The sequence below is a fragment of the Danio rerio genome, chromosome 4, assembly GCF_049306965.1.
Source record: "Danio rerio strain Tuebingen ecotype United States chromosome 4, GRCz12tu, whole genome shotgun sequence".
NCBI lineage: Eukaryota > Metazoa > Chordata > Actinopteri > Cypriniformes > Danionidae > Danio > Danio rerio.
The window spans coordinates 8,807,396-8,819,465 of record NC_133179.1 but is presented as its reverse complement, the minus strand read 5'-3'; the positions used below and the strand labels follow the sequence as shown (position 1 = coordinate 8,819,465).

The following is a 12,070-nucleotide window of genomic DNA, read 5'->3' as shown; positions in this document are numbered from 1 at the left end:
TCGAGCCCGGCATATGGAGTTTGTTTTAGTCTAATCCTCTTCCATCGCAGATCTGTTAAGAAACCGTGAGACATCCAACGAGAGTCAGATTAATATTTATGAATCAACAGAAATCCACCTAAAAAAACACTTCCAGGATCTCGAAAAATGCTGCTTGGGAACGCTTTGAAAGAGAGTCGAGGATGACTGTCAATGCGCAATATCAACATTCGTGACCTCTGTGACTCTTCACCTCTAGGCCAGACTCTCGCTTTGCATTCTTGCCTGTTTACTCTTCAATTATTCATCGGCTTTATTTATTTATAGGAGCCAAGATGTGAGAAGGCCTCCTATTAATTAGTCCAATTATGGAGGTTGAAAATGCAGATGTTTACATCAGCTGCAACACCCATAGACATTGGAGAAGCCATTGAAGATGAAGGTGCAACGTACCGACTACATGGACCCTTTTCACAACATGGGTTAACAGTCATCAGCATCTTAAATCCTTGAAAGTTTTTATTATTTAGATTTCTTTGATTGCCTATCTTAAGTTGACTTCTAGTTGATCATTTGGTATCAGAAGTGGCTAATATGAAAGGCAAAAGTCTCTATATTACGCTTATTTTCCCATTATAAAATATGATCATGACTTAATTTTTATTGATTTAAGACAGTAAGTTCTGACTTTGCTTAGACAAAAGTCTTGTCACTTGACAGAAATAATGTACATTAGAGTACAGTATAGTCATGGTGCAGTGGAAAAGGAATGCATATTGTGTATGACTCCCATGAGCTAGGAGGACTGCGTCCATACACTCTAAAAAACGTTGGGTTATTTATTTAACCCAATAGCTGAGTTAAAAATATTTGGTGCTTTGTTGGGTTGTTTGGAACCTTTACTGGGTTATTTATTAATAACTCAACCAGTTGGGTTAAATATTTGGTGCTTTTAATTTTAACAGTCAACTGATTTAACTGAGAGAACAGCTGTATTAATATTATATTATAAAGTTTATTTTAGCTCTCACGCAATAATTTTTTTTAAATTAAATTACCTCTCTGTGACGTGTTTTTTTTATATTCGTTTTAGCAGCACTCTTAATTTGATAATACAAACGCACTTTATAGCCGACCTAAAAACTGATAAAAGCACTCTCTCTACCTCCGTGTTCATTTTTACAGTTTTTTTTTTTTTTTTTTTAGAGGAAATGATGCACGTATTTGAGATATTAAGCCACATTTTAGCAAAATAACCAAACAAATTAGTAATTTTTGTAACCCAAATTGTTGGGTTAACCTTAACAACTCAATGGATTGGGTTTAAATAACTCATCAGCAGGTCAGTGGCAAAACAACCCATCATTGGGTTACCTGTTGGGTTATTATTTAGCCCAGCTGTTTTAAGTGAGCACATCTCATCGCAATGACTCAAATAACTTATTAATAAAGTCAACTGGAATGGCAAAGAAAGTGTTCATGCAGGACTCCCAGAGTTCATCAAGATCCTTTGGATCCATCTTCAAAGCCTCCTCCTTTATCTTACCCCAAACATGCTCAATAATGTTCAGCTCTGGTGACTGGGCTGGCCAATCCTGGAGTTACTTGACCTTCTTTGCTTTCAGGAAATTTGACGTAGAGGCTGAAGTATGAGAAGGAGCGTTATCCTGGCTGGAGAATTTGCCCTCTCCTGTGGTTTGTTATGTATTGGGCAGCACAAATATCTTGATGCAGATCTCTCGCAAGTCCCCATATTGAATGTAAATTCAAACCATGGTTTTTCCTTGACCAAACTTGACAGATTTCTGTGAGAATCTTGGGTCTATGCGGGTTCCAATAGGTCTTCTGCATTATGTGTGATGATGATGGCATGCAGTTCAACAGATGATTCATCAGAAAAATCGACCTTCTGATAATTTTCCTTAAGATCAAGTTATTATTTGTTGCTTATACAGCTGGGATCGACGACAAGACCTTTGTCAGGTAGTGTATATGCATTTATGTTTATATTAGATCATCTTTGGATCAAATAACAAATAAATTAATTACCTCTTGTGGTGTTTCTAATGTAGTGTCTATGGGTAAGAGGGTAAATTTGATGTTGCTTTTTCTTCTGGCTGCCATTATCAGTCTCACACAATGTTTTTTTCTTTATTCTGAAAGTCTTGATGACCCCCTCGTGAAGTTTTTCTGTTATTATTTTGGCAAACATGACAGTAAAAAGAATTATTTGTTGTACTCTCCTGTTCACTGTGCTCTAGATGTGTACCCAACTATGACGACTTCCGCTACTGAGAAACCCGGAAATGTTAAAAGGGTCCATTCTCCATGTCTAGCGTATTCGGAGATCAGAGCAATGTGTTGGAGATTAAAATTAAATCTGCGGTCTGTGTCTGCAATGGATCAGGCGCATTTGACAATGCCAACATCTCATCAACCGCTGTGGGATGAGAGCTGAAGTTTACCCTCTAAAATCTCCAGCAAAACTGCCTTCTGGGGTGACGCCAGAATAAACGGAGGAGAAAAGATGACGGAGTGGGTGAGAACGGCAGCTAGCAGGGAACATAAACAGTGCGAGGAAGACAGGGGAACCACACCTTCATCTACAGGCTAAGACCAAACAGCTCTTTTAAAAGGAAAAGTTATAAGCTATAGTTATAAGTTAAGATAAGTTATAAGTTAAGTCTTAGCGTTATAAATGAGACACATAATACGGCAACAAGACCATGGGCCTGCAAAGTGCACTGATTTGTTGTAAGGCGTGCAATTTTATTGATAACAAAATAAATGCTTGTGTTTTTGTGCTGATACTTTGGCTGGTCTGCCTTGATTTGGACATTTTTTGTTTCAGTGAGTTGATTCATTAAATTTTTCATCCAAAAAATTCCTTCAAAAAGCTGATTCATTATGAAACAAAGCAAGTAACTGTGTTTATCGGTAGATCATTTAATACTTTAATCCAATTATTGCTATAACAGACTCATTCAGATTAAATGTGGTGAGATGCACAAGTGTATTTGATCTTTTGTACTATTTTTATTGTGAAAAGAGAAAAAAGTTGTAGGATATTAACTCGATTACTTTTTTAAATGTATTAATGTTTGTTTAAAACCTGTTTCATATTTTTGAAAATGAGCTTACTTACTTGCACTATATTCTGAAAAAAGTATTGGACATAAATTTGACAAAATTAGTGGTTTTTCAGCTTTAGTGAGTGATTGATTCCTTAACGTTTTCATTCAAATGATTCATTTAAAAAGCTGATTCATTATGAAATGAAGCAAGCTGCTGTCTTTATCAGTAGATTATTGAATACTTGACTCGAATGATTACTAAAACAGACTCATTCAGACTAAATGTGCTGAGATGCACAAATGTTTTTTTTTTCTGTTTTTTTTGTGTTTTTTTGTTACTATTTTTTAAGAAACTCACTTAATATTAACTTTTTAAAATGCATTAACATTTGTTTAAAACCTGTCACATTTGCAAATGAGCTTACATGCTCATATTCAGACAAAAGTGTTAGTAGCTCATTGAATACTTGACTCGAATGATTACTAAAGCAGACTCTATCACACTAAATGTGCTGAGATGCACAAATGTATCTGTTTTTGTGTTTATTGTCAAAAGAGAAAAAATTATAAGTTATTCACTCGATTATTTCTTTTAAATGTATTCACAATTGTTTAAAACCTGTATCAGTGTTTTACTATTTTTATTGTCAAAAGCAAAGAAATTACAAGTAATTTACTCAATATTAACTCTTTAAAATGCATTAACATTAGTTTAAAACCCATATATATACAGAAAATGGTATTGACCAATGGAAATACAGAAAAATAAATGAATTATATAAAAATGGAGAATGGAAAATAAACTGGAAGATGATTAAATGAAAGAATGAATGTAAGAAAAAAGTATTGTACCAAACACAAGCTCAACCTAAAGAATCACATGGATAACCGGGTAAACAAGTATTTGTGTTTTAAATTTTTATGAACAATATATAATTAAACATGCCAGAATTTTCCTTTGCATATTTTTTTATGCAGGAGTATGAATTTCATAAAACTGATAAAGGGATTTGCTTAGCCAGTAGTAAGTTTGCATTAAAGATTTATAGTATGTCTATGTGAACTGTACCTCTCCAGCTCGTTGATCTTGCGGTCCTTGTCATTCTTCTCATTTTCCATCTCTCTGAGGATTTCCAGGAGTCGGTCGACTTCGGCCTGAGCCTTCCCAGCATCTTCTTTGTAACGTGCCACCTCCTGCTCAAGTGTGGCAATGCGCTCCGACAGTCCTGCACTAGTCTGAGCCTCGACTGCGACAGAATGAGCCTGTATGAGCAAAGACAGAGAGTTCATTAGTCTTCCAAAGTCTTATTAATTATTAAACTAAAACACTAGGAACTTTCATATATTTATATATGATAGGATATGATAATAATAATACAAATAAGCAGGTTTCAAGGGCTGCAGAACATTGTAATTTTATTTATTTAATAGTAATATACTAGTCAATTAAAAAGTATACTCCAATTGATAGATAAACACGAAAGTACTAATAAAAAATAACTTTAATCAATAAAATTACAGCATATAATAATATAAACTATCTAAATAATAATTTCAATGTTGTTGTTACTACAACTACTACCACCACCAATACCACAACAACTAATAATAATAATAATACTAATAATAATAATAATAATTTTAGACTGTCATCAAAAACAAATAATGAATAATAACAATTAAAATACGTGTTTCTTATTGCCACAACAATAAATAAATAAATGAATAAATAAATAAAATGTAAAAATAAATAAATAAATAAATACATAAAATTAAAAACTAAATAAATGTATAAATAAAAAATTTAAATTAAAAATAAATGAATAAATAAATATAATAAAAAACAAACAAATAAATAAATAAATTAATTAATTAATTGATTAATTAAATTAAAAACTAAATTAATAAAATAAAATAAAATAAAATATATAAAATAAAATAAAATAAAATAAAATAAAATAAAATAAAATAAAATAAAATAAAATAAAATAAAATAAAATAAAATAAAAATATAGCCAATAAAATCATCTCAAAACTAAGTTATCCTCCGCTGTGTATTTTCACAGGGTCTGGATTTTCCATATGCCTATACTGTGAATGTACACGATGACTTAAACTCTCCATAGCTGAAGACCACTTTGGGACCAATGTCACGCAAACATGTGCGTCTATGCTGTATGTATGTTTTCTTTTTGGAGATCTCCGACACTCATCTCACACATGCGGGCTCTATGTAAGATCCCCCATGACATCACAACAGGATACACTCTCATTATGGGGTGTGTGTGTGTGTGTGCGCGTGTGGACACATGGAAATGCAATCATGCTGAAGTCATCAAAATAATTAGTGACATTACAGCCGTCTAAGGTGCCGGGTCAAGGGCCTCATCTAATGAAAAGTAAATCAATTCATTTCCCCAGACAATTAAAGGAGTTAGCCGTAAATGTTTCTTTCATAAATGTCCTCTAAAAGGACACAGGTGTCTTCCTGTTGCACAAAAAAAAAATAAACACAGGGGAGGCTTTACAAGGTGAGCACTGTGTCATTTACACCATCACTACACGCATGTAAATATGAACCTGTCACCTTTGAATGTATAATAATAATAATAATAATAATAATAATAATAATAATAATAATTAAAAGTTGGAAGATTTGTCTGAATTATATCATATAAAAGTAACCAGACTCAAAAATAAATCCTCACAAGAATCCTGTTGTCGTGTTGGTTAAAAAAAAATCTGGCTTTAAAGGTCTCTTCAGACTGGCACTGGGTGAAAGAGGACTGTTCTGGTTTATTGAGGATAATATTTGAAGGTGACGTTTAGGCCCCGCTAATTAGCTTTATTAAAGTCTCGGTCTGAGGTTGAGTAGGTTTTCCAGCCTGTCCGCCAAGAGCTTGTCATCTGCGGACGGACCGGTTGTTGCATATGAGTGTGTGTAAAAGGGGCAAGTCTGGCAAAGCAATGAAAGTTTGTATACGAAGAAAACATATGATACATACATTTAATGTGCAATTAGCATCAAAAATGTGTCAGAAAGAGGGCGGGGCGAAGAAAATATCTGTCAGTCCGAGACACTTTCCTTGAATGTGGTCTGCAATGCTTAAATGAAGTAAATGATGTAACTATTTATTTTCTTTCCCAACAAACAGTTAGTGAAAGGAGGTGCTTAACAGTCAGAAACTGGCAACAAAAATACAGAAGTAAAAGTGAAAATAATTGAAGAGATGTTCATTCTATTTATTTATTTTTGTAAATTAATGTTTTGATTTGTTCCCTACAGTTACTAAAATGTGGGGTATAAATACAATGTATGGTCAAAAAGTAAATAGATATATTTGAGTAAACAAACGAATGAGTGAGTGAGTGAGTGAACAAATGGGTGAGTGATTAAGTGAGTAAGTGAATGAATGAATAAATAAATAAATTATTAATGAATGGATGAAGCTGTGGGGCAGTGGGTAGAGCTGTCGCATCACAGCAAAAAGGTCGCTGGTTTGAGCCCCGGCTGAGTCAGTTGGCATTTCTGTGTGGAGTATTCACCCACAGTCCAAAAACGTGGTAATGGTGAATTGAAGAAGCTAAATTGGCTGTAGCGTAGAGGTATGTGTGTGAATGCAAGAGTGTATGGGTGTTTTCCAATGCTAGGTTGTGACTGGAAGGGCATCCGCTGTTTAATAACATACAGTATGCTGGATAAGTTGGTGGTTTAATCCACTGTGACGACCCCAGATTAATAAAGCGACTAAGCCGAAAGTGTGAGTGAATTAATAAGTAATGAATGAATGAATGAATGAATGAATGAATGAAGAAACTGAGTGAGTGAACAAGTGAGTGGGTGAATGAATGAATGAAGAAATTAAGAAACTGAGTGAGTGAACAAGTGAGTGGGTGAATGGGTGAATGAATGAATGAATGAATGAATGAATGAATGAAATGAGCAAGTAAGTAATCGAAATAATTAACAAATTAATCAATCAAGGATTGAAGGAAAAAAGTGAGTGCATTAAAAAGTAATGAATGCATGAACAAATGGAGTAAGTGAACAAATGAGGGAGTGAATGAGTGAGTTAGTGAGTGTGTGAGTGGATAGATGGATGGGTAAATGAATTAACGAAGGAATTAATTATTTAATGTAGTGTGAAAATGAGTAAGTCATGAAAAAAATTAACAAACATAATAAATGAAGGAGTGATGCAAATGAAGTGAGTGCATTTAGTAATAAATACATGAATAAATGGATTAAGTGTACAAATAGGTGAGTAAATGAATGAATGAATGAGTTAGTGATTGAGTGAGTTACGAGTGAGTAAGTGAGTGAATGAATGAGTTAGTGATTGAGTGAGTGAGTGAGTGAGTGAGTGATTGAGTGAGTGAGTGAGTGAGTGAGTGAGTGAGTGAGTGAGTGAGTGAGTGAGTGAGTGAGTGAGTGAACGAGTTAGTGATTGAGTGAGTTATGAGTGAGTGAATGAATGCGTGAGTGAGTGAATGAATGAACGAACGAACGAATGAATGAAATGAACAAATGAGCAAGTGATGGAAAGAATTAACATATTATTAAATGAAGGAGAAGCAAATGAAGTAAGTGAGGGCAATAATAAGCAATAAATGAATGAGTGATGGAGTGAGTGATTGCTGGTTTGCAATTATGATGCAGCTACGACTTATACATAACATAAAACCCATTTCCTAAAATAAGTGGGAAATTAGAACACAACAGGGTGAATAAAAATGATCCATTACTTTCAGGCAGATCAAAAGAACAATTAAACGTTGCATATACTTAAATTAGTGATGTATAGACATTTAAAACTTTCCAAATAAGGCTGACATTTTCACATAAATTAACATAAAGAGTTAGATGGAAAAGTTAGATAAATTAAAGTGTGCCATATTCTTATGTGTATATTCAGGACGCCAGACAAACTAATTCACAAGACCAACTGAGAAACAAACAAAAAAAGTAGCAGACGGGGCAGAAATAAAAAGAAGGAGCATTGATACAGTTATTAGCATGCTGTCCTGGACACGGTGTTGATATTGGAAAGCCCACCTTTCAAAAGAACAACCAGTATCCCAGCACTAAACAGGGGATTGTGGGAAATGCGGTTTAATAACGTTGTTTAATAATGTGTTTGTGTTTGCGCCTGTTTAACTGGGCAACATAACAGAGCGGCTGTGTGAAAACAGCACACATTTGATAGCGGTGTTTATATGCATTTATGCTGACTTGCCTGACCTATAAATGTTCCAGCAAGAAAACATCACGGCGCTGAACGATATAAATGTGCATGAGCGCGCAGCAGGGGATATAAAACCGAGTTTTGATGTGCCTCCATATGAAGCAGTTGAGGAAGTGCATTGGCTTGTGTGTGTAATGTAGACGGCTGGATGTCTTGGTGGCACGTCTGTTCTCGTTTCGGGAGACACCTCCATCCAAATACACTCCTGCCGGTCACACGGGGACAGTCGAGTCCTCCGCCCCCTTTCTGTCTCGTCCAATCACAGCAGACGCCCACTGAGCTGTCAGCGGGTTTTCACTTGCACTGCTTTTATATGAGACCCTGTGCGAACACAGACGCAAACGCGCTGCCAGAGATTTCATTACTCTTGGAACGGACGATGGGACCCAGATCTTCTCATCGAGCTCCGAATGTGCATGTAAAGGTGATCGGTTTGTATGAGAGTTCAGCATCAACGCTGAGGACTGAATTTTATTGCATGCATCTGGAAAATGGTCAATGACAATTGCATGCACAAACTGCGGACATTAGAGCTTCTGCAGATTTAAAGGAATGTTTTAACTCAAAATTCAAGCTGTTGTTGTTTGTGGACTCAAAAGCAGAAATTTTAAAGCATTCAAGCAGCACTTTTCTATAAACTAAAAATTAAATATTTTATACTGATGAAAACACAGTTGTTTTTTCTTCAGTGTTTCGGTATTGCACTGTATAAATATTGAAATATTTTTACAGCAAAAAAATAAAAATAAAAATTTCTTTAAAAACCAAATTACTTTAAGTCTAATGTTAAGAGTGTTTTTATTTTTTTAATAATATTTCATAATTGTGAGTTTGGGGCAGCATGGTGGCTCAGTGGTTAGCATTGTCGCCTAACAGCAAGAAGGTTGCTGATTCAAGTCTGTGTGGAGTTTGCATGTTCTCCCTGTGTTGGCGTGGGTTTCCTCCACAGTCCAAAGACTTGCGCTATGGGTGAACTGAATAAACTAATCTGGCCGTATAGTATGTGTGTGAATGAGTATGTATGGGTGTTTTCAAGTGCTAGGTTGCAGCTGGAAGGGCATCAGCTGTGTAAAACATATGCTGGATGAGTTGGCAGTTCATTCCTCGGTGGTTTATTATCCCTGGTGAATAAAGGGACTAAGCTGAGAGAAAATAAATGAGTGACTATTGTGACTTTAGGTGCAAAACTAGAACTGATATAAAATAAAACGTGTTTATAAATCTAAAAATAACTTTATTTTTACATTTTAAGTAGTTTCACAAACTAATTCCGAGAGGAGCATGTGATATAATTGATCACGGCTGGCTTCTCATCCGTAATTAGTAATAATCCAATCAGATTGATCAAAACTTACAATAAATAGACCCTATAAATTTCACCCTACTGCCTTATCTCAGTTTTTGGAAGAATCCCCCCTTCCACCCCATCTCCTCCTTTTCCTCCCTTTTTCAGCTCTCGACACCTACCTGATCTCGGACCCCCTCTATATGCTTATTGACTAGGCAGGAGCCTTGGGCTCAATTATCACCGAGCTTAGGGTTCTCTCAGGACACCATGCCAAATCTGCTATTACTGCCAAGCACATCTGTAAGTGTAAACTCTTGAAATTCAGTTAATTTTTCTTTTCATTTTACACATTCACTTTCTTTAGATATACTTTCAAAATGTAAGGTCAAAATAACTAAATGTAAGTTCAAAATAACAAAAAAAATAAATAAATAAATAAACAACTTTAAGTCTAATATTAAGTCCAGTAAGGTAAAAATAACTAAATGAAAATAATTTTAAGTCTATTATTAAGTGTAGTTGTTTAAAAATATTTCAGTATCATGAGTTTTAATGTAAAACTGGAACTAATATAAAATAAAACGTGTTTATAAATATAAATATAACTTTGTTTTTCATTGAAAATAGATTTATTTTTCTGTACATTTTACAAATTCACTTACTTTAAATATACTTTAAAAGATGTAGGGTCACAATAACTAAAATAACAAAATAACTTTGATTAATATTAAGTCTAAGGGTGGCGTGATGGTGCGTAGGCGCAGCGGGTAGTGCTGACGCCTCACAGCAAGAAAGTCGCTGGTTCAAGCCTCGGCTGGGTCAGTTGGCATTTCTATGTGAAGTTTGCATGTTCTCCCCAGGTTTCCTCCGGGTGCTCTGGTTTCCCCAACAAGTCGAAAGACATGCACTTTATGTGAATTGGGTAAGCTAAATTGTCCATAGTCTATATTTGTGAATGGGAGTGTATGGGTGTTTCCCAGTGATGGGTTGCAGCTGGAAAGGCATCTGCTGCGTAAAACATATGCTGGATAAGTTGGCGGTTCATTCCGCTCTGGCGACCCCTGATTAAAAAAGGGACTAAGCCAAAAAGAAAATTAATAAATGAATATTAAGTCTAGTTTATAAAAAAATAAAATTCAGTATCATGAGTTTAAATGAAAACTAGAACAAATATTAAACAAGGCTTGTTTAAAAATATCAAAATAACTTGTTTTCCACTTTAAATCAGGTTTATTTTTCTTTCAATTTTACACATTCCCTTAATGGAGATATACTTTAAAAAGACAAAATGTAAGGTCATTTTCTTCTGAAATAAGAATAAACTAAAGTTAGTTGTAAAACGAACATATATACAATTAAAATAAAATAGTAAGCATCATGTTCATGAGACTAAAATCAAAATGTAATTCAAATTAATTTAATTAACAACAGATAACAAAACTAATAAAATTATACTATATAGTCTGGAACAACATGCCAGTGAGCAAATAAAGACTAATATTATTATTTAATATATTTCTTAAAACATTCATTCATTCATTTTTTTTTCGGCTTACTACCTTTATTAATCTGGGGTTGCCACAGCGCAATGAACTGCCAACTCATCCACTATATGTTCCACGCAGCGGATGCCCTTCCAGGTGCAACATTTCTCACAACAAATGTTAATTTTTAAGTAAAACTTTACCATTAATAAAAATGTACTAAAGCTAAAAGTGTATAGCATCAGTTAAGGAACATGCACACCATACTGACAAAGCTCAACATGACACATTTCAGCTCACGAACACGGCACTGAACCACAGCTCTGCAGCGGCGCACCATCAAACCACACAAGATCATCACTCTCGAGCTTTAGATAAGAAAAAGATCTCATGCAAGCAAATCTCAGAACACTCAGAGTCACTCCGCCAGCTCCCTAACATATCCTCTCTATCTCACATACACACCAAACTAAACTTCAGATAAGCCTCCAGCTCATGCAAGCAAAGCCCCGCTCACACATTTATTAGTTACCCACATATATACACACACACACACACACATACATACAGTACACAGACATTTAGAGGCACTGGCCGTGCTAAGGGAGTCTTTTCACATAGAGATGCACTTACATTGGAGGGATGGCCTGACACGAGATCAGAACGCTTTCGGGAAGAAAGAAAGAATAACATGGAAACAAAGAAAGAGGAAAAACAGAGGAGAAAAAATTGTCTTCACTGTAAGAAGTGATTAGTTACTTAATTTGTAAAAGCTGAGTAAACGAACTGTGACTGGTAAGTTGATTTAATTTTTGGAATCAGTTAATATCCTTGATAATTTTAAGGCAACATGTTTACTCACTTTAAGTAAAGTCAACTAATCACTTTGTACCATGTTTGTAACCTTTAATACAACACTGAGAAGTTGATGTCTCTGTCATGCTTTACAATAAGGTTTCACTAGTTAATGGATTTACTAATATGAACTAATAATGAACA

At 34.7% G+C, this 12,070-nt stretch overlaps 1 protein-coding gene across 13 annotated transcripts in view; it reads right to left on the bottom strand.

Annotated features, from left to right (window-relative positions):
* The window catches only part of erc1b (ELKS/RAB6-interacting/CAST family member 1b), a 314,518-nt gene that overhangs the window by 196,303 nt on the left and 106,145 nt on the right, over positions 1-12,070 (bottom strand). For 8 of the 13 annotated variants that reach the window (XR_012401815.1, XR_012401812.1, XR_012401813.1 and 5 more), the window contains one exon: positions 4,123-4,316. Coding sequence is in view for 8 of the 13 variants with exons in the window: in XM_021475211.3 (XP_021330886.2) it covers positions 4,123-4,316 (194 nt within the window). In the remaining 5 variants the exon portion in view is untranslated. Of the gene's footprint in view, positions 1-4,122; positions 4,317-11,704; positions 11,738-12,070 lie in introns of all 13 variants that reach the window. The other 5 variants (XR_012401811.1, XM_021475209.3, XM_021475210.3 and 2 more) reach the window with 1 other exon arrangement.